The sequence below is a fragment of the Lottia gigantea genome (genome assembly GCF_000327385.1).
Source record: "Lottia gigantea unplaced genomic scaffold LOTGIsca_47, whole genome shotgun sequence".
NCBI classification, from domain to species: Eukaryota; Metazoa; Mollusca; class Gastropoda; family Lottiidae; genus Lottia; species Lottia gigantea.
Window position 1 is genome coordinate 1073644 of NW_008709640.1, and position 24501 is coordinate 1098144.

The 24501-nt window shown below is 33.5% G+C and overlaps 1 protein-coding gene across 1 annotated transcript in view; it reads left to right on the forward strand.

Moving 5' to 3' along the window:
* The window catches only part of LOTGIDRAFT_206798 (hypothetical protein), a gene marked incomplete at its 5' end in the record, with an annotated part of 26097 nt that extends 2241 nt beyond the window's left edge, over positions 1-23856 (forward strand). Inside the window, 21 exons of the mRNA XM_009061308.1 lie at positions 7465-7576; positions 9204-9345; positions 10449-10584; positions 11997-12088; positions 12658-12796; positions 13586-13670; positions 13948-14062; positions 15011-15109; positions 16094-16171; positions 16582-16686; positions 17759-17830; positions 18320-18494; positions 19495-19650; positions 20341-20512; positions 21362-21511; positions 21809-21932; positions 22168-22236; positions 22421-22595; positions 22963-23061; positions 23360-23451; positions 23743-23856. Of these exons, the coding sequence (XP_009059556.1) occupies positions 7465-7576; positions 9204-9345; positions 10449-10584; positions 11997-12088; positions 12658-12796; positions 13586-13670; positions 13948-14062; positions 15011-15109; positions 16094-16171; positions 16582-16686; positions 17759-17830; positions 18320-18494; positions 19495-19650; positions 20341-20512; positions 21362-21511; positions 21809-21932; positions 22168-22236; positions 22421-22595; positions 22963-23061; positions 23360-23451; positions 23743-23802 (2447 nt within the window). The 3' untranslated portion in view covers positions 23803-23856. The remainder of the gene's footprint in view (positions 1-7464; positions 7577-9203; positions 9346-10448; positions 10585-11996; positions 12089-12657; positions 12797-13585; positions 13671-13947; positions 14063-15010; positions 15110-16093; positions 16172-16581; positions 16687-17758; positions 17831-18319; positions 18495-19494; positions 19651-20340; positions 20513-21361; positions 21512-21808; positions 21933-22167; positions 22237-22420; positions 22596-22962; positions 23062-23359; positions 23452-23742) is intronic.
* Positions 23857-24501: the final 645 nt, after the last annotated feature.

Sequence of the window (24501 nt, forward strand, 5' to 3'; positions counted from 1 at the left end):
CTTCGGGGCTTCCGAAGGCGGCTGTTTTGCAGTCATTGACGCAAAATACATTTGGGCTTATGTCTTTCAACAGATATGGTGGTCTACGCCTGCCAAAGTAACTACCCCCTAAAGGGGAGCTTTTTGGTGCCGGTGCTTGCACTAGCATAAGACTTAACGCCAATAGGTTACCAATAGTGGCTGCAGATGCTTCGGATGAGTGACAGTAGATGCTTCGGATATGTGACATCAAAGTCCACTGCCCCCCCCCCCCCCACCCTTTGGAGCCACCCCTTTGGAGCCACAATTGATCAATAGCAGTTACAGGAGGTTAAATTTATTTGAAATAACAAATGTCCGTGGCAGAAGACGATGTATTAAAAACATAGTCTTGTTCTTGCAAGCCTATAATGATCAGCAATTTTAAACAAATCACCTATCTTTAGCTTTGTAATGTTCTTTTAGTTATTCTATGTTCATGTGTCTAAATAAGTGGTTCTGTGTTTAGATCGACAATCTCATCTGACGCTGATCCCTATTTAATAGTTCAGACGAAATTTAGCTAATAACATTTGTAGACCATTTTCCAATCTTCTTTTTGTCTCAGTCAATCTGAACTCTTTCCCATTGTAAAGTAATACGTTCAGAAATTGAATTATTATTAAATTTCGTATAAAGTGATGTATTTTTGATGATGTATTCAAGTGTATTCTAAGGTTAGCGTTCGACATTCCAAACCGATAGCCTTTCTGGGTCTCCAATTTGCCACCAGCCGTCATTTAACAAAGCGAAACGGGCATAACTTGGTCAAATCTTAATCAAAAGAATAGCAGTAGACAATTCAAATTTTATATTTTATATTTTACAAAAAAATTCTGATCATGTGGATTAGCTCCCACACATTTAAAATGGAATATTTTGAATTTTATCTCCACACGACATTTCACTCGATTTCAATAATTAACTTTTAATTTAGATAAATAAATTCTCTATATATAACTTATTACAAGAAATTACAGTCCATCTAGTAAATCTAATTTCAGCTCACCGAGATTTTGGTTTCGAGAGACTAACTTGACAGTAAGAAGTCTCTATCCTCTTTAGACAATTTCCTTATTTTACACAATTGAACAATTTTTCATTATTTTCTTTCTAAGCAAAGTTAATATAACACGGTTACATACTGGACTTGTTGTCTCCGAGGACGAGCTTTAGTCTGATTATTAGCTGGTTTTTACAAGATTTTCCGGCACTGGCTTTTTAGACATAAGCCTATATTTTCTTCTTAAGATTTTTTTCATAATTATTTTTAAAGTGAATGATCTGGGTCACATTATTAGAATTTAGTTTGAAATATTTTATAAGGAAAATTCAAAATGCAGCTATTATAGGTGAAAATAATTTGAAAACCCACAGTTTAGCTTTATTATCCAGCCCCTCTTGTCTATGCACAACTGCGACGAACGATGGAACTTTTGTTTAAAATCATTGTAATTGAGTCTACAGTGCCATTTGATTTGATTGGTTGTAAATTCACATCCATTTTGGTACAGGGCAACATTAATTAAAAGAAATGCTGTGATTATGAAAGCCCCTATTATCCAATCCCTATTATTATATGCACAGCTGCGACGAAAGATGACAGGAAAAGTCTGAGACTACCTACAGTTTTGACGTTTCATACAAAGGAAGATTGTTGTTGGTCTATGAAACAAGGATCCGATCTTGTAAAGCACTCGAAGAATGTTTTTTCCCCTATTACGTTCAAAGCGACTGATAGTTACCGGTTTGGAAAAAGGAGTGATTCACGCAAAAATAAAAAATAAATTTCTGTGGAAGTTGAATACGTATGTTTATTCAAAGTTTTTATATCTATTCTCAACTTTAACGTCTCTATGTGTCAAGTCTTTTTATCTGTAAATTTCAAACATTTCAACATAACCTGTTATTTACGCGTTGCATGTAATGATCAAATTAAAGAATTTTATTTCACGGAGTCGTTGGTATTCAAAGAAAACTTTCCAGTCTGAACAGCTGAGGCTTCCAGTAACGACTCAATTATAGCTTAGAACAATTTTTTCCAGTGAAATTCGCGAGGAAATGTTGGAAACATTTTGATTAATTTTTACATTAACCAGCCGTTTTCTTGGTAATATGATGTTACGAAATTTATCAAAGGCTATATGACTGCAAACGAAAGATTATCAAGTTAAATTTTCATTTTTATCTGAAAACAATTGGCTGCAATAATAAGTAGAAAAAAATCGTTTTCAACTTGGTAACAGATTGCGACTGTGCTTGGCACAATGACTGTTTTCTGTTGTCAGATTCCGCAGTAAAATTTGCTTTAAATGAAATGGCGTGTTTACGCTGTAACATTCTAGACATTGCTCGCTATTTTTGTATTTTTTGTGTGTATAATTGTCAAATTATAAGATGTCTAAATAATGACCACCTTATTTTCAAACAAGCCAACCAGGAAGAATAACTTGAAGCAGCACACTCTTTAACCGATTTGCTATGTAAATTAAAGACGTTCCCATCAACTACAAATTGAACTCTGTAATAAGTCTGTCATTTTAACTAATACGTACAGTGTTCCTAGTTTCCTAACGAATCGTAATAACATTAAATGTCATGTTATGAAACGGAATTCCTGCCATACAGAGTGGAATTTTTCACCATCATCTATCAACTCATTTTGATATAATCTTCAATAAATCTTGATTCAAGACAAATCGATGTCTAAAAAGAACAAGATAAATGGAAATTTTCTACATTTGATGAGTCCCAGTCTTTATGTTTACATAATATTAAAGCTGTTCAACCCTACTTATTAAAATAGATGTGAATGTTTCTTTCACTCATCAGAGTTTTGTCTGATAGATTGAATTTATTGTATTAACAAGAATTAAATGAGGCCATTTTCTTTTGAGAAGTAAGTGATGCTATTCTGATAATGGCACGAATAAACAACTTCATGTAAAGGTTACTTTTACCAAATAGAAAAGGTTACCTCTCCAGAGCGACTGGCATGACTGTCTCAAAATGTGTTACAAGGAATGTCCCATTGCTATCCTAAAGTTCATTGAGTTTTTGTATAGGATAAAATACGACAGAGGGTTTAATAAGTTGCATCCCAAGAAATTTTCTGAGAGAAAGGATTTCGAATAAAAAATAAAAGGGGAAAGTGCTTTATAAACTGACGAGGACCTATTATTTATTTTTTTATCTTGGTTAGCCCACGGACTCACTGTTGGGGAAAATTTTATTCATCCAGTCGTATTGGTTTTGTCATTCATGTATGTTCGTAGCATCTCTAAGACTTTCCTTTTCGCCTGAGAAATTCTTGAAGGATACACACATATCTGATTTCGTATTTGTTATTCCATGCGGTATGTCGTCAAAACTGCTATCACCGATCGGGTATGCTGTAAGTTAATGGCCTCTGTCATCTATCTTTATATTGATTGAAAAATTAGTAAAACATTTAGAAAAGGCGGTTTTCGTCGTAACTATGCCCATAGGTAGACTGTTCCGGAGTTTTAATTTTACTTTAACCGTAATCAATGGACATATAGGTTAGAATGTTGGCACTTTCTTAATGGTCTTACTGTTTTGTAAACAACACAAGCTGTATTTAACACTGTAAAGTCACGCCGATCGAAATATAGCGTGGCAGTCAATGTTAATTACTAATTTTACGAGTATTTTTTCACCACAAAGTTACAACCTTCAGAAATCAGGCACCATCCATTACCATCCGAAAATAAAATCCACCGAATATCGCTACTCTCAGTGGCGGAGCCAGGTTTACGTTCGAGAGGGGTGAGGGGGGCGAGATATTTGAGATTGCCTGAATCTTTAACCTAGTTATGAGAATTTTGCCCGAAAAACTTGCTTTCGAGTCGAGATAAAGATCTATTCTTTAGTCATGGCATCTGGTAAGCCAAACTGATGAATATATACACTTGCATATATTTGAGACGTTTGAGACGTTAAATTTTATATCTATTCTAAGAGGTAGTATTCCTTTAGAAGTAAGAACGATAATTGGTACTAAACAAGAATTAGAATTTCGAATTAGATGAAACCCTAGATGATATGAAGCAATTTCAGATTAGTACCTCGCTTAATGGTACACTATTCATCATTTTCAGATATACATGCCTGATAAATGCATTTCCTTAGGACTTAAGAACAGTAATCAAAGACCCCCCTAAGATTGTTATCGTTGAAATCCTCCTTAACTTGGTCTATAAAATCATTCTGAAAATTAGCAACCTCTCCTAGTATTTTTCCTGTTGACATGTTTTCATTCACTCTACTAAAAGATCTGGGTTTAATAAACCAAATGTAAATAATCCCATAGACAGACAACAAATAAATGGCTTGAGATTTCTAAGTATTAAATGTGTAATTATCATCACATGGATAACGTTTTACTAAAAGTCCATTTTTATGAGCAAACATTCGAAAACAATACGATGTAGATAAAGTATAATTTTTCTTTTCAATACTCAAAAGTACATGTACGGAACAATATTATTTCTATAAATGCATACCCAAAAGAGGTCATGTGAATATGGGATCATTTGTATGATTTCTGTAGATAAAAACACCAATTTCAAACTTCTCAAACAGAAGACACCTTGTGGTTGCAATTTTGTGATCCATGTCAGTATTATTTTATGATTATACCATTGTCAATGCATTATAATTTTATGTTTCATAAATGAGAATATAACATTGTCAATGCATTATAATTTCATGATTCATACATGAGAATATAACATTGTCAATGCATTATAATTTTATGTTTCATACATGAGAATATAACATTGTCAATGCATTATAATTTTATGTTTCATACATGAGAATATACCATTGTCAATGCAGTATAATTTTATGTTTCATACATGAGAATATACCATTGTCAATGCAGTATAATTTTATGTTTCATACATGAGAATATAACATTGTCAATGCATTATAATTTTATGTTTCATACATGAGAATATAACATTGTCAATGCATTATAATTTTATGTTTCATACATGAGAATATACCATTGTCAATGCAGTATAATTGAATATAACATTGTCAATGCAGTATAATTTTATGTTTCATGCATGAGAATATACCATTGTCAATGCAGTATAATTTTATGATTCATACATGGGAATATAACATTGTCAATGCATTATAATTTTATGTTTCATACATATGAATATAACATTGTCAATGCATTATAATTTTATGTTTCATACATGAGAATATACCATTGTCAATGCAGTATAATTTTATGTTTCATACATGAGAATATACCATTGTCAATGCAATATAATTTTATGATTCATACATGAGAATATAACATTGTCAATGCATTATAATTTTATGTTTCATACATGAGAATATAACATTGTCAATGCATTATAATTTTATGTTTCATACATGAGAATATAACATTGTCAATGCATTATAATTTCATGTTTCATACATGAGAATATACCATTGTCAATGCAGTATAATTTTATGTTTCATACATGAGAATATAACATTGTCAATGCATTATATTTTCATGATTCATACATGAGAATATACCATTGTCAATGCAGTATGGTTTTATGATTCATACATGATAATATAACATTGTCAATGCATTATAATTTCATGTTTCATACATGAGAATATAACATTGTCAATGCAGTATAATTTTATGTTTCATACATGAGAATATACCATTGTCAATGCAGTATAATTTTATGTTTCATACATGAGAATATACCATTGTCAATGCAGTATGGTTTTATGATTCATACATGAGAATATACCATTGTCGATGCAGTATAATTTCATGTTTCATACATGGGAATATACCATTGTCAATGCAGTATACTTTTGTGATTCATACATGAGAATATACCATTGTCAATGCAGTATAATTTTCGATTCATACCTGAGAATATACCATTGTCAATGCAGTATAATTTTATGTTTCATACATGAGAATATAACATTGTCAATGCATTATAATTTCATGATTCATACATAAGAATATACCATTGTCAATGCATTATAATTTTATGTTTCATACATGAGAATATAACATTGTCAATGCATTATAATTTCATGATTCATACATAAGAATATACCATTGTCAATGCATTATAATTTTATGTTTCATACATGAGAATATAACATTGTCAATGCATTATAATTTCATGATTCATACATGAGAATATACCATTGTCAATGCAGTATAATTTTATGTTTCATACATGAGAATATAACATTGTCAATGCATTATAATTTCATGATTCATACATAAGAATATACCATTGTCAATGCAGTATAATTTTATGTTTCAAACATGAGAATATAACATTGTCAATGCATTATAATTTCATGTTTCATACATAAGAATATACCATTGTCAATGCAGTATAATTTTATGTTTCAAACATGAGAATATAACATTGTCAATGCAGTATAATTTCATGATTCATACATATGAATATACCAGTTTCGATGCAGTATAAAAAGTAACGACGTCGTATATGATGCAGAGTGCATTGTGTGATCTACCATATAATATGTCTTTGTTTATACTTTAAGTTTATACGATTTCGAGCAATTATTAGAACCATAAAGTAATCACTTGATAGTATTGTTATGCCGTATTGAAGAACAGATTGGTGTCTATTGACTTCATACTTAGACCACTCTACTGGGGAATCAGATTCGAGATTGAATAGAGTTCAAGCTCGACCCTAGGGATCCCACCTTTAACATGGCTAATGAATTCTGACGAATCAAATGTTTTTAATTAAGGATATCGATAGCTGTCCACAAACTAAGAAGAATGTCTAGTTCTTTCAAGATACAGAACTTGTGCTAAGATATTGACTTCGGGAACAAAGATATGCATCATATTTTACTGTTACTGTCAGCCTTGAATGGGCATACAAATTTGGTCAACAAGTGTATACATTCATCAGTTGGACTAACCAGATGTCACTCATGACTTAAGAATAGAATCTCTATATAAGACTTCTCTTAGCATGTTTCAAGATTACGTAGTTTAATGGATTATAGACAGAATCTTTTGTATAGTTATGACACCAGGCAAGTCCACTGAGGAACAAAGTCAAATTTTAACCTCATCCAAAGAGGTAGTATACCTTTAAATTGATGTTAGAAGTTGTTATTCTCGTGAGAGTAAAACGTGCTGTTATGATCAACGACTGTGTTATTTATGTTATAATGCACAGACCAATTAAATTTAATTCAAGCTTTTAAACCAAGCTTTTCGGATGGCAGGGCATGTTCAAAATTCGTAAAAAGATTTGATTCCCTGATGTCGTGACCAGTTATTTTCGGTAGAGCTACCAAATCTTATTAAAATCAATTTATTTGAATTGACAATATTATTACATATAATTCAGTTCTGATAAATATGGGTTTATCTGTTTTGTCTTTCAGTGGTAGTTATGTGTACATCATTAGACTCGGCTAGAGAATTAATGATCTCAGCAAGAAAACTGAATTTTGATAATGGAGAATATGTGTTTATTAATGTTGATTTATTCAGTGGGTATGTGAATGATTTTCTTCCTTTCAAACCAGTCATGTCTCCAAAGATTTGTACAAAACTTAACACCTCTAACAACTGTATCTTCCGGGTCAATTTTAGCTTCCTATTATTGTGTTTGAAGCACGGAAATAAGCCTAATCAGCAAACCAATGTGATATTTTGATGGAAATATCATTTACGTATCAATTTACGGAAACAAAATTCACTTTCCTCACGAATCAACCAAGATACTGCTGTGGACTAAAAGATGTCAAAGTTTGAAAAGAAAAAATGGTAAAACTAATTGAAAATGAAGGCTACTTTGAAATGTTCAATTATTAATACCAACCTTACTAATTGGCGATAATTGTATCGTGGACTGGTTATTAGTATTTTCTGTGCTCCTAAATAAAGTAAAGTCATTAAAATCTTATTAAAATCTTTTATTAAGAATTTGTGTTTGGCGGAATGAATGTTTTTAAAAAGGACACTGATAGCATCAATTTGCATCAGACGTCTGTGGTTCCTGCAATTCTACTCAAACTAAATGTATGAGTGATGAAGTCACTAATCACGAAAGGGCCTTATGTCATAATGCATTTTTTGCGATTAGTGACGTTATAAAACACTTGTTTTTTGGAATTGCATGAACTACAGACGTCGGAATGAAAAATGGTATGGTACAAATTGATGCTATCAGTGTCCCAGATAAACGTAAAAAAAATTATAAAACCTCTTTACAATCACTTTTAAGCTATTGCTGGATGATAACGGATATGTTCATCAATAAAGAACTATAATAGATAATGCCTAGAGATATAGTTTATTACATGGTTATTGTCTATATACAACAATAACTTATACAATTATATCAAAGTATTTGTGTTTCCCCGATGACGAACCAATTTACAATAATTTACAATACCAATTATTATCACTTGATAAGTTTTAATTAAAGAAAACCAGAAAGTTTTTATTAAAATGTTTGTGATTTAAGGAAGCACGCCAGACAAATAGTTAAGTCACAGACAATAAATTGACTCTTTACAATCTTTTGATTTATAAACTTAACTTCTACTAGTAGGTGGTCTCTATTGTTGGGATTAATTATTCAATAGTTTGTCTACAACCAAATAATAAATAAGTTCTGTAACTGACCCGAATGACTACCAAATGAACTCAGGGCGAATTTGTGTTAGAGCGAACTGACACGACTCAACTTTCCAGACCCGTTCCATTGTCAGTTTCCTTAGAAAAAATATTCCCGATATCCTTTATTCAATTGTATTGAACTTCATTGTATTCATTCATCTGAAAAGCGATATTCAATGTTTAAAGGGATTGTAAATTTATAAAATTTTAGGTTTATCGCTGTGACTGATAGCATCAATTCGAACTATTACAATTTTCAATCAGACGCCTGTGGTCCCGAGACAAGCATATTTTCAGATCAGTGGCGTCATCAAACACTTAATTGCAGGAACCACAGACGTCTGATTGAAAATTGGAATGTTGTACATTTTTGCTTTCAGTGTCTTCGATGCACATGAAAATTTTAGAAAATCTCTTCACAATCCCTAAAACTAAATGAAATAGAGATTTAGCCCTGATTTTTGTAGTTCTACGACTGTATATCTTTATATTCCAGTAAAGAACAGAGTGAAAGGCCGTGGTATAGAAAGAACGATACACATGAAAGGAATGAAGAAGCAAGGAAGGCTTTTGAAATATTGATGACTGTCAGACTGCGGGAACCAACGTCCAAGGAATATGTCAAGTTTTCACAGGCGGTTAAACGAAAAACATCACTGATTTATCCTCATTTTACTAATATAAACCACGGGGTTTGTTCTCTTCCTTTTCTTCTAATAGTTCATCAAATCTCAAGCTTTTAGTCCATATTGTCACACTATTCTAATGACTAACAGATACTATTTTTCTTGTTATAGTTATTTCATTGGGTTATTTAACAGGGGTTTCTTTATAAAAACGTCGTAAATTATAACTGAAAATATTTCTAAAGTGTATTTCTCCTTATATTTTTGTATCTTCTTGACCAAACTGAATTTGTTTTATAAGGGTTCATTAGAAACTGAGAGTACAAATTATTAACTAAGCAGTTTTACCTTGTTTTGGTGTTTGGCTTCATAATGGCTCGATATTATTAGTTGAAACTTTTAGAATACGCAAGAGACATATTTCTCTACAATTAGGCGTTTATTTTACTCAAATCCGTACAGTACAAAATAGCATAACTACCGTACCTTTAAAACCTTACGTAATGTTTTTAAATATTTTTGGCATTTAAAAATAAACGACTGGATTCTTTTAGTTACAACTTTCAGATACATTAAAAGGCCCATTTCTCTAGATTTAGGTGTTTAGTTTTCACAAATTTTAGCAAAAAACAATTTTCGATCTTCAAAAAAGTTGAATGTCCCTTTAAGCTTGAACAACAAGAACAATGGTTTTTATATAAAGGCGTTGGTGAATTGGGTTCATAGCTTAATACTCGATTCACAGCAAGATTCGTTATTAAAGCTCCAATAGACAAATTAAACTTCTGGTAACAATTGCGATCACCGTGATGGTCGCGCACTACAACGGCACAAGTCGACAACTAGATTCAAATTTTGCTGATGGCAACTGGGATTTTTCAGTCGCCAATGCGCTTATATCATAAATCTAGCGATAAATCAGATTCGCCCAAATATTACCAAATGCTAGCGGTTGCACTCAGATTCTGTCAGTTGCAAGGTCGACCTAGTCCCCCGTAGGCGATCAATTTGCAGGAAGCTCTAACAAAATTATTCTGACATAAATTTTACTTTCAAAAAGAGTTATTAGATCATTTTGTTCTCATGCAATTTCAAATTATTTTTTAACTTTTCAGTTTAATAGCTTTATTGGCATTTTCCACGATGCTGTTTTGATGTATGCTCAAGTTCTTAATAAAAGTATCGAGGCAGGAAACACGTTCCACGACAACATCAAATTATCTCAAAGTCTGTGGAACCGATCTTTTACTGGTAAGTATTAACACCAACGTAAGAGTCCTTTTATCTTGACATCATGCTGTGTAATTCTAATTAAATGCAACACGTAGAACGGTGAAATCATGTTGGTCTAATTGCAAGGCTTTCATTGAATTGGTGAATTGAAGCCACGAATCTTTTGCTGTATGGAAGATTATAAGATGACTAACAATTTTAATCATTAAAAACATTGAGAAAGCAGTACCCACTCGTAAAATTTGCGTTATACAGATGTCCTTGCTGTATAACTTCCCTCTTACACTGGCTTTCTTCGCTCACAATGTCAAGCTATTACTTAGTACTGATGCCTTGACTGCGATAATCACCTTTCTGTATCAATTAATCAATCGAGTGTAAATTAAGCAATTTGATCGGGTTGTACGCTAGTGAATACAATCAATCAGAGGCCTCGACAGAAAAGTGAACATAAAGCCATAATGTTTACGATTGACATTCGCTGGCTTGCAATCCAATAAAATCGTTGCATTCCGTGATACATTAATAGTGGAAAAAGTTCGTTACAGTTTGACATTGTGAAGATGAAGGTAATTCCTACGGACTTGAACCCACATTTCAAACTAGCTGTTCCGGTGAGGTTTGCTTATTTGGAAAACGTATTGCCGCATAAGATTGGATAAAAGTGTCTTAGTCACTTTCATGGGAATGTTAGAGCGAAATGTAGGTACACTTAACCACCTCTTTGCAACCTCTCTGAGACATATTCTCTGTGCAGGGGTTTTGGATCACGGCGACTCTGGTGATAGCTGATTGCCACCCTCAACTTAAATAAGCAACCACCCTGTGTCATTTGAGTCTCAAGCGGAGACATGGCCAAATCATGTCATTTGACTTACTAACATTATTGGCAATTGCTCTAAATTTTCAAGTACCAATACCGTTAAGTGTTAGACTTATATCCAAAATGAAAGTTAAACCTTGTTTTATCAAAACTATGACATGATTATCAAGTCCAGACGTTTGATCCTATTTTATATTCAAGAAGGATTTATTTCGAGAAGACTTAGTAAATCATCATGAATCATACTTCTATATTAGGCTTACAATTGAAAAAAAATTATATAAGATAAAAGATAAAATGCTTCATGTAGTTTATAATGAAAATTAATTGGTGGACTTTGAAGCTTTAAAATTGAAATGAGCATTTGCAAATTATTTTAGTAAATTAAAGTAAGTAAGCAAAACACCCTATGATTTCAATTCAACAGACTGGGAAGTGGCCATTGTAAATCGACTTATATTCTAATAATCCATCGTAGTGAAAATTACCAGCATCATTTCCAATTCTGTTAAATGGACACTGTAAGCCTTGTATAGATCTGTGAGGTAATTTCAAGCTCTTATCACGCCCACCCCCATATCGATAAGTAAATGAGTGCTTTTTTCAGGATTAAGTGGTCAGATATATATAGATGAAAATGGTGACAGATTAATAGATTATTCTTTGTTGGATCTGAATCCACATACTGGAGTATTTGAGGTATGATTTTCCAAAAATATATAGGCTACTCACCGGTGTCACTCGCAATGCTTCAAGTCTCAAACACTCTTTTATGCAATAGAATGCATTGATCGAAAGATTGTGTCATATAGTGCGGCCTCATATCAAATTAAAAAGGACATGCCCTAGAAACAAATATACAAATTAACAATGCCCATGCAGTGGCGGAGCCAAAGGAGGGGAAGAGGGTGGCAGCCCGACTACCAACAACCCTCCCCCCCCCCCTAGCCCCAAAAGCAAGTTTTTTGGGCAAAAATCTCATAACTAGGCTAGAAATTCGGGCAATCTCAGATATTCCCCCCCCCCCCCCCCAGACGTAATCCTGGCTCCGCCAGTGTGCCTATGTCATAGACAATGATGCCAATGGAATACAAGGTGTTGAAATAGAAAGAAGACAGACTAAAAAGAAATGATAGAAAAATTTGATAATTTCTGGATTTTCGTCTGATGGTCACGGAAGCGCCACCTTCGCACCTTTGTTCTTGCATAGTTTTTGACCATGCTTATCTCCATCAATGAAAGCATCAACCGTTTTTATCATAATATAGGTCGTGGCAAATTACATAGGAAGAGAAAAGAGATTTGTTGGTGTAAAAGGTAAAACGATACACTGGGGTGGTGGTAATACAGGTCCACCTAAAGACAGACCAACTTGTGGTTTTGATAATGCTTTATGTCCACAAGAAGGTAAGTAGAAACATCATGGTTATATAGATATCAGATGTTGACATTGTTATTGTATGATTTTAGTATACTATGTTTTAAGATTAGCGATGGTGTCATCCAATATGTCATACGCCCATTTGTTATTATATTTGATAATATTTCATGGCTGACTCAACAGACTGTTCATTTAATTAGATGATATATAATAATTATTATAAGATATACGTGAATGGTTTGAATATTTGATTTATGCAGTCTTTATTTATTACATTCGATAGAAGTCAACAAAATTATAAGAACATCTCAGAAATTTTCATCTCATTAAATTCTCATAATGGACAGTCTGAAATAGAAATACTGTATAGTCTGATACATAAAACCATACGCACTGGCCATACTAATAGTATTAAGATGTAATAATAAAATAAAACATAGATGAAAGCTTAAGAGGGACGCGAGTAAGCCCTTCTGAATCTTGGACAATTAATTTAGTTGTCTTTAGCCATTGTTTCCACCGATTGCCACCAGTTGCTATTTCCTAGCAAAAATTGGCTCTGATTGTTTCCAATCCAATTGTCAATATGTGTGCGTGAGATCCGATGAGACGATGTGAATCACCATGGTAATTGTGATGGACCAGTTGCAATGAATACAAAACTGGTATGGTTGAACTGGATTTCAAGTACATTCGCACTGGTCTCAGAGGAACATAACGAATCGTGAGCATTCGACTCAAATACTCGAGTCTTTTATTTACTAGAATTTACTGAATTTGTTTGTACCCTTTAAACCATATCTTTCTGATTGTAGAGCCGATGCCAGATTATATAATAGTAATGATAGTACTTGGATCATTGTTGGTGTTGGTTCTCATGGTTGTTTTACTCATTTATAGGTAACTATGACGCAGTGAGTTTTACTAGTCCCACGTCAATTGCAAAATGCAAAACTGGACAATTGCTCCATTTACTTACTTTCAGTGCTTTCAAACTGGTTTCCAAATGTTTAAAGGATGCAAAAATACGTACCAGAAACAATTTTCAATTCAACCATTATAATTTACCACCCGTGCACTTCTGTTATACGGTTGAGGAGAAATCGGCTTAGATCTGCCCCAGGTTCTTTATTTCACCATATAAAGCACAAGATCAGCATGTATTTTTGTTATTTAGACATCTGAAAATGGAAGCTGAATTAATGAAAATGAATTGGAGAATAAGATGGGATGACTTGATGTCACAGACTAAAAATCTTGCTCGTCAAGACAGTCGATATTTTACTCAAAGGGTGAGTCCTTTATTTTCAAAGTAAAAGGCTGTACAACGACGGAAAATTCAAAGCTGTGCTGATTCAGAATGTAATATATGATCCCGGTTTCCAGGAAATTCCCATCTATGTGCGTTTCGTTCCGGAAACCTATGCACCAATAATGAAGCGAGGTCATTTCGCCACCCTCTCCATTACGAAATTTCTTATCATAGTCATAGGGAAAGATTTGCCTGTGACAACTCCCTTAACCCAATATTCACGATGAAACGCCAATTCATTTAAAGGAATATGTTCGCCAATCGTAATCGTACCATAGATTTTTTTTCGCTTAGCAATCAGTAATAGTATTGTATTCGCAGCTCACTTTCGAAATTTGAGCCATCAAATCCTAGTGCGTCTAGAATTATCCGTGTTTGAAAGTTATAATGACGACTCGTCTTTTCTTGAGACTATGCTTATATAGAAAAGACATTTATAGAAATAGAAAGTTAAATTCCTTATTTGAGATATTTTTGTTGGGAATATTATTTTCGTACATTTCTAGTACTTCTGAAGACTGCTTATTAACATATATTCAAGACTCAAATCACCTGTTTCTTTAAGCCAATAACCACACTACTCTATAAATGATAAAAGAAACATCTCTTCAAGACCAGAAATGTGTTTCTAATCGTACAGTAATCTCACTTCTATACAAAGTTATTGATATAAGATTGGAAATGATCTTGATAGCATTTTTTTGTCCGGTATCTAAATGGACATTGACAATACCATTCGATTTTTCGTATTCTTTGTTATCTTTTTCAATTTCCGTTTTCCTTTGCTTAATATTATTTAGGGAATAGATTTCTTCTTCTATATCCGCTCATGTTTATTGTGTTATGTTTCAGGTCTCGGGAGAAACTTAAGTCTAATTTGAAAAATATCTTTGAAATTATGTTTCCATATCTTTCAATATTTTTTTAGAAACATTCACTAATTAGCACAGACTCCTATGAAAATATTCCACTTTGTAAGCAAAGCAAGAAAGAAAAACAACTTTTTACCAAAACAGCTTTCTACAAGGTAATAAATTTCAATTAATGGATTTTCTAATGAGACTCTATTAGCCTTGCAGTGCAAGTAATAAACGACTTCTATGCACTTTTTAATTGTAAAAGTCACAGTTTGGAAGCCTTAAAATGACAAATTCTTAATTTCACCATCATTAGCAGAATAACGCTCTGTGAAATATTGCCCAACGGTTATAAGATGTACGGTTCTGCAGTGTTGAATTAAAATGGCAAGGTATCATTAAAAGTCTGAGTAATCATATGCCAGTCGACTCAGCATTAAATGGGTATAGTATACGGGTAAGCAGTAAATGGGTATAGCATACGGGTAAGCAGTAAATAGGTATAGTATACGGGTAAGCAGTAAATTGGTAAGCAGTAAATGGGTACAGCATACGGGTAAGCAGTAAATGGGTATAGCATACGGGTAAGCAGTAAATGGGTATAGTATAAGGGTAAGCAGTAAATGAGTATAGTATACGGGTAAGTAGTAGAGGAGTATAGTATAAGGGTAAGCAGTAAATGAGTATAGTATACGGGTAAGTAGTAGAGGAGTATAGTATATGGGTAAGCAGTAAATTGGTATAGTGTATGGCTAAGCAGTAAATGGGTATAGTATACGGGTAAGCAGTAAAGAAGTATAGTATATGGGTAAGCAGTAAATGGGTATAGTATACGGGTAAGCAGTAAAGGAGTATAGTATATGGGTAAGCAGTAAATGGGTATAGTATACGGGTAAGCAGTAAAGGAGTATAGTATATGGGTAAGCAGAAAATGGGTATAGTATACGGGTAAGCAGTAAATGGGTATAGTACACGGGTAAGCAGTAAATAGGTATAGTATACGGGTAATCCGGTAAGTTTCAGACTCATGGTTCTGAGTAAGGACTTTCTGGTTCACAAGGGAACGCAAGTTGTTTCGTTAAATTAATATAAGCAATTACATGACAAATTGGTTACAAATAAAGATAACCATGGATTAAATGTTATATTTTCAGGGCTTATTAATAGCAGTAAAACCAGTAAATAAAAATAGTATATCTATCAATAAGTCACTACTTGTTGAAATTAAACGAGTGAGTATAGAATATGTTTTAAACAGATCTTCAAAGATATGTATATAGATAGCAATTTGTTTTCTTGTGACAGCCTTATATTGAACATTTATGACCAGGTAGTTGAGCGATTTTAAATGATTCACATTTTCTAAATATATATATTACAAGATGCCTTAAAGGGTAAATCAATCGCTAAGTGGCATTAGATGCAGCGGATGCTAATTATATAAAGTTGATGATGAACGAGAATATTAGCTCTTTGTATTGTATTTTAATTGCCTGAATATACAATTATTCTGAAATCAAAATTCGCACAGATATGGATACAGTGTCGTATAACAGAAGTATACTTACATACGAATATTGGTAGTATTTTGAAGTGCATTGGTGAAAAACAGAACCGATTTTTTTTTAAATGTACATTGTAGATAAAAGATTTACAGAATGATCATATTGTGAGGTTTGTTGGGGCATGTATTGACCCTCCACATTGTTGTATATTAACAGAATATTGTCCTAAAGGTAGCTTACAGGTAAACGTTTGTTCTAGATTTACATCCGTTGTTCTAAAATCCAAGGAATTACAGAATAGTAGACCTGATGGAGTCGGAAGTCGGAATGTCCCGACCTTGCTTCCGTGCCTTACTACTATTCAGAAAGTCGTTTCAGTAATAAAACATTCACATTACTCACGAGACTGGCAGCGTCATACAGTTTCTAATTCTTGTTAGATTTCCATCTGCCAAGGTTTCTTCAGTAGGTCTCGGTTTATAGTTCCATTTTCAATGAATAAAGACAATATAAGTAACATTACTATAAACTGTTAGTTGGATTTTCTCTCATGATTTCAGCTTACATACAAAGACGGTTTTCAAACAATACCGTCAGGACATATTGACGGGTTTGTTCGATTTATCGTTGTTTTCTTCCATGATATATATCTACAGATTTTAGCTTTGGATATGAGACTAATCGAACACACCTTACCTAGTAACTTTTTTCACCGACTAGAACTTATCCCTCAATTAAGATTAATAAACAATGGTTTAAGTTCAAATCCTATTGTATTAAACTGAACACGACTCATTCTTTATTAAGGACTTAAACAAAATAGTCTCTGTTTCTCAGTCAAGTTGCGTGATACTAACTTTTTTGAGGCATTATACAAAAAACAAAAAAAAAACAACAAACAAGAAATCCGTAAATTCTGTTCGATTTGCGAAGTCTGTGATTTCACAAATATTCAAAATGTCATTTTTTAATGCACATCGCGCATGCCTTGTCTTCTTGTCTGAGTAATCTCCTTTATTCAAATCATATCTCCAAAAGACAGTTTTTTCATCGGTGATGTTCTCATCAAATAAAAGAAATTTTCAGTCATAATCTTATTTATCAAGAGGTAATTACAAAAGTCGATTCCGAATCATGGAGTCAATGCATGGTTATGGCGACTCTATCTCACAAATCAAATGTGAGAATGGCATCAGCTGTTAAGAAATGTAAGTGCATCCCGTCTTCAGCTATAGTATAGAATTACAGCGTAAAATCGGTTAATCGAATAGCAACGCTGTCAATATAGCAACATATTTTTCTATTTCCTTATAGGATGTACTGGAAAATGAAAAGATAAGTTTAGATTGGATGTTTAGATATTCCATAATGCAAGATATAGTAAGGGTAAGTGTGATATCGATATGTAACGGTACTCTATCGTGTAGGATATAGTAAGGGTAAGTGTGATATCGTTATGCTATGACATTCTATTATGCAGAATAAAGTAATGGAAAGTGTGATATCGTGATGGTACGATATGCTATCATGCAGGATATAGTAAGGGTAAGTGTGATATCGATATGTTACGATATTTTATCATGCAGGATATAGTAAGGGTAAGTGTGTTATCGTGATGTTTTTGATATAGTAAAGAAAAATGTGATATCGTGATGTTTCGATAGTCTATCATGCAGGATATAGTATGTGTAAGTGATATATCGCGATTCAAGATATCTTATCAAGCAAAATCTATAACTGTTACATTATGATAATGGAATGTCCCTTTCCAAGACATTATAGAATCCATTGAGAACAAAAAATTCCTTGTTTCATAATAATTAACCTAATAATGGTTCTCCAATAAGGTGTGGTCGCTTTTTCTTTTAATTTCAGGGAATGATTTATCTGCATGCCAGTGAAATACGTTGCCATGGGAACCTTAAAAGCACAAATTGCGTTGTTGATAGTCGTTTTGTGGTTAAAATAACAGATTTTGGCTTACGGCACTTCCGAGAAGATAACATGGCATCAATCGACGAATTAGATAATACTAATTCATCTAGTCGATGTATGTATTACATTATTTAGGCTTCTCGGACGCACTTATTTCACCAAAGCTGAGGAACATATTTTTGCTTATGTTAAAGGTGCACTCACACCATAGCGATTACTTGTTGCGTATGGTTGTAAATAATGAAAGTGGTTATGACTTCTGAACACAACTCAGTAGCATGAGAGTTGCGTTCGAAACCCGAGATCGCTATTCTTATTCACAACCATACCCAACTGGTGATTGCTATGATTTGAGGGTCCCTATGGCGTATATAACTATGGATTAGACTTTTTTGATTGTGTTACGACATAAAAAGTATGTATTTATACACAATATGTCGTAAGTCCTCGAGGTATCGGATATTCAGACAGGAAAGAATCAGCAGGGAGTAAGGGGGAAGTAATGACATTGATTGTTTATTCTCTGAAAATACCATTTTCATTAGAACAAAATAACAGTAATAATTTGATGAAGACGTTAATGAATGTTGGCAGTCAAATTGGTGAGGTTACAAAATAATGAAGGGCGATTCCGGAAAATGACATTAAACTGTGGTATGATGAAATTGGGTTATTTCACTGAACTCTTAATAAGATGATAGATTTAATCTTTTCTTCCAATTAACGTTACTAGGTCAATAGCGCTAATTAAACTCTATTATGGCAAAAAAAAGGACGGAGTGAGCTATGGTACGAGATGTGTGAACTCCTACACTACCCTTCCCTAAAGCCGCGCATACACGAGGTGCGGTGTCTGATGCGTGTACGGTGCGGAATAATCGATACAAATGGAAATAGAAGAAGTGAACTCTTGCCCCCCAATTGTACCCCGCTTATTTTTATCAAATTATAAACTATGGTTTTTTATACGTTTGCCCAAAAAGCAACTGTCTCCCATTTTGTCAGTCTATCACCTAAGGAACCTAACGTTAGCTATATCCAGCCTCTTTTCTGGAAGTAGCAAGTAGTGTTCTTGGAACTGCTTGGTGGTAAGATGTAGTAAATTTTCATTATAGGTAAACTATGGACTGCACCAGAGATTCTGAGAACATGTATTAAGAATTTCAATGGAACCCAGAAAGGCGATGTTTATAGTTTTGCTATTATTTGTCAAGAAATTGTGTATAGAAAAGGCGTTTTTCATATACAGATGTTAAAATTTAATCCTCATGGTACGTACCATCGAATTGAAACAAAACAAAAGATTTTTACTCTTGGAAAAAGTTACAAATTACACGGAAGTGCCAGTTTTTTGTATTGTCCATCTTCATCGTGATAAGCTATTACGATCTTTATCTTATACGTTGACTGCAATAGCCATATTTTGTTGTGCCACAACCATTTGATTGGATGGTACGCTAGCGAATAGAGCCAATCAGAAAAATGAACACAAAGTTTTAAACAATGAGCAAACAAATAAAATGTTTGAAGTCTTTATATGAAGGGCTCCGATTGGCTATATTCGCTAGCGTACAATCCACTCCACAATCGCTGCATTCACCCCACGATACAAGTAGGCTGGCTATTGGAGTCAAGGTATTAGAAACAGTTCGTAATAGCTTGACATAGTGAAGATGTATAAAGTCTAAATTTGGATTTTTACGATGGTAACACAGTGCAACAGACAACAATATTCATTATGTGATTAATTTGTTTGGCCGTGGGTGGGTCTATTGTATTATCTGACATTAAAAATAGATTAAAAAAATATAGCCGTCTAAAAACGTATCGCCCATTCGTAATATCCATACTGTTTTATCTGTGGCACGGATGGTAAAGTAATTATCTTGACGACTAATTCATTTTATTTACTAATGAAAAATTCCCCCAGATGTACATCTTTTAACATTTTTAAATTTCAGATATCTTAATAAAAGTACAGAATGGTTTGAAACCTTATTTTCGACCGACATTAGAAGATTATGACTGTCCATGTGATGAGTTAGCGGGTATTATTAGGCGATGCTGGTCAGAAGATCCTACTGAAAGACCAGATTTTCAAAGTTTGAAACATATCATTAGGAAAATGAATAGGTAGTCTTAGGGACGTAGATCCATTGATAAAATGAGGACCATCTGTTTAGAGAAGCAGTCCTTTTCTCTCTAAAGGCGCGCCGGTGTTTCAAGGAAAATTTTGAAAATTAGATCTCCGGAAACGACATTTTCGCGCATTTCTACAATTATTACAATGATATGTAGTCATTGACAATTTGGCACTAATTCTGACTTCTAAATACCAGCTAATCTATAGTCCAAGATATGCTGATGGTTGACAGATTCTGTTTTTTGCTATTACGGCTACTAAGGTTGAAAACTTATGGCATATATAGTATAGGTTAATATAAGTCGATCTGATTTAAAGGAAGCGCTCAGCTGGGACATAAAGAACGAATTGATGTATTTTTTAAATAATCAGATTCTATAGGCGAAATAGATTAGATAAAAAAAATCAATGCTATGACATACAAAACATGAACGAAACATTCAATTCGTGACTTAGGGGAGATAGACACGAGGCTTTAATACGAAACTTAGCGCCTGACCTTGTAACCAAAATCAGAACACGAACGTATAAAGTTCACTTGTGAATCAAACCGAATTATTTAGATGTTTTCATTTAATAATGAAATATAATTGTCTTTCGTTGTAACAGAGCTGATTGTGCTCAATTTAAGCTTTCCGTAAGTGTTATTTTTTTGCAAATAGAGAAAATATTTCAAGGCTTTTAAATCCAGTTTTATCTTATATGAAGAATTTTTCATGATAAGAATCCAATATCACGTTATCTTATCCCCTTGATATACAAATTGACACTAAGGTATTGTTGTACATTAAAGGAAGAGAATAGGAAAATACAACTGCCTGTGTTATTTTCCATTCCAGGGAAGGTGATAAAGGCAATATTTTAGATAATTTACTATCCCGAATGGAACAATACGCAAATAATTTAGAAGCATTAGTCGCTGAAAGAACAGCTGATTATTTAGAGGAAAAGAAAAAGACAGAAAACCTTCTTTATTTGATGTTACCAAAGTAAGAAAGTGGACTTTGTTCTTATCAGTCCATATTCTGAAGTTGCCTCCCTTTCAATACTACACGAGACAAAAAGTTTCTATTAATATTGGACGTACTTATATGTATATAGTTTATTGGTCATTTTTAGATTTATCAGTCATATTAGTACTTCGTTCAAATTGCGACCAATTTTGCGGTGAAAAGGTTACTTGGACCCCCAGATGACAAGCGAACAGCATCTTGTCCAAATAAATGCCTTGGTGATTTGGTAAAGGCGCATACAGGATGTTATAACTTTGAATTCTTGATTTTCAGATCTGTTGCTGGTCAACTAATACGAGGTGAAACTGTTGCTGCAGAAACATTTGAACAAGTTACCATATATTTTAGTGATATTTGTGGTTTTACTGCTCTTTCAGCAGAAAGTACACCAATGCAGGTATACATTTAGCATCACCACAGCACATTTTCGAATATAGACGATCCATTGTCACAAAAATAACATCATTATATATTATAAGCTTATAAGCTTGGCAAAATGTGTAAAAAAAAAAGATGCTTTTCGGAAGTGGCGCCATTAGAACGTTAGAACAAGTTTTGCCAGAAGTGCATGGCTAAATGAACACAACTTTAATTTCTTATATGTTGTATGACAATCGTCTTATATTTTGTAGGTTGTAAATTTGTTAAATGATTTATATACAGCATTTGATTCTATAATTGAACATTTCGATGTTTATAAAGTAAGTACCAGTTTACCAGAAAACAAAAAAGGATACTTTTTTAAAGAAAATTTCCAAATTCACATTCCATGCTTAAGTAGTAGTACGTCAGTCTTGGCACCAGCACCAGAACCATCACTGATTACAACCATTCAGACCGCACCACGACATAACAGCTGACTATGATGTTCTTTTCGTCAATTAGGTAGAAACAATTGGTGATGCATATATGGTAGTATCTGGACTTCCGGTTAGAAATGGTAACCTTCACGCCAGAGAAATAGCTAGGATGTCTTTAGCTTTACTGAAGGCAGTTTTGTCGTTCCGTATTAAACACAGACCAAACGAGCAGCTGAAATTACGAATCGGAATACACACAGGTAATTTCATTCGTGAAATTCTGGACTTTGCATATTCCAACGATTCACTTCCGGTTTCTGACAGCAGATAAAGCAACTGAATTGGCGTATGCTTAACCTATCCTGTAAACACACGGTCTGGATATAAAGCCCACCAGGACAATGATATAAAATTAGATGGTAGATGTCCGAAAGTTGTGCTCTGCCCAAAGGTGTTTCATTCGGTGATATAATCTGTGGAAGGTGTGATTGGATACATCGGATATATAGAAATGACCCTTTACAGTCCTCCGACACAATAGCGGCTAGCAATCGGCGCAAATAGTTTTAAAACTATCATGTGAAGGCATTGCCTTATCGTGTTCCAATCTGTTGTTCTATTTTATAGGTCCTGTTGTCACAGGGGTAGTTGGTTTAAAGATGCCTCGCTATTGTTTATTTGGTGATACAGTTAATACAGCGTCCAGAATGGAATCGAATGGACTTCGTACGTAATTAATCCTCTACTATGATGCATTTTTTCTAATTTTATGAAGTACACTATTGTATGGTAGTCAATATACCATTATAAATCGGAAAAAACCCATTGGGCTGCAGAATTCTCAATGTTTGAAAGGGGAGGTGGGGAGTAATTTATCCGTATTAGTCTAGTATTGATAAACACAATGCTTCACGAATTTCCGTTGCGGCCTTGCTCCTACATTATGATGTATACACGAGATTCAAAAATCTCACGAGAATAATGAAATATAATATATCTTATCGAGTTACTTGTTTCCTTCCAGCGTTGAAGATCCACGTGAGCAGCATTACAAAATCTATTTTAGATACATTCGGATGTTTTCATTTAGAATTGAGAGGTGAAGTTGACATGAAGGTACGGTTATATAATAACACTTTACTCCGAATCCATTAATCAAAAGAGCAAAAGTATCAATGGGTGTTGTGTGATAGTTCTTTTTTATATAAAAAAGAAACCCACTCTGGCGGATGTTTGTATTATTTCGTATACGTTTCGGATATTGAGAATGTAGTTTTATATCCAACCGCTGGACCTTCCGGATCTCCTAAATAGAGTATTTAAAATATTTCGGACACATATCACTTTTTCATCGAGTTGTGTCTTGTCTTCAGTAGAAGATTAATCAATAATTCTATTTTGTTTCAGGGTAAAGGATCACAAATAACATATTGGCTAATAGGTGAATCTGATGATACTTGTGTGTAGTATTAAATTATTATTGTTTATTTATATTTTATAATAAATTTATTCTAGTATTTTACTAGTATTTGTTTGGATTCCGATAAACCTTTAAATTCGTAATGGCCCCAGAGGAGAATTCCCTAGTGATCTGATCATTGGTTTCAGATAGGAATTCCCTAGTGATCTGATCATTGGTATTAGATAGAATTCCGTAGTGAAATCCCTCGTGATCTGACAATTGGTTTCAGATGAGAATTCCCTAATGATCTTCTAACTGGTTTCAGATAAGAATTCCACAGTGATCTTATAATTTGTTTGAGATAGGAATTCCCCAGTGATCTTATAATTTGTTTGAGATAGGAATTCCCCAGTGATCTTATAATTGGTTTCAGATAAGAATTCCCCAGTGATCTTATAATTGGTTTCAGATAGGAATTCCACAGTGATCTTATAATTGGTTTCAGATAAGAATTCCCCAGTGATCTTATAATTGGTTTCAGATAAGAATTCCCCAGTGATCTTATAATTGGTTTCAGATAAAAATTCCCCAGTGATCTTATAATTGGTTTCAGATAAAAATTCCCTAGTGATCTGATAATTGGTTTCAGATAAGAATTCCCCAGTGATCTTATAATTGGTTTCAGATAAGAATTCCCCAGTGATCTGATAATTGGTTTCAGATAAGAAATCCCTAATAATCTGACAATAGGTTTCAAATGAGAA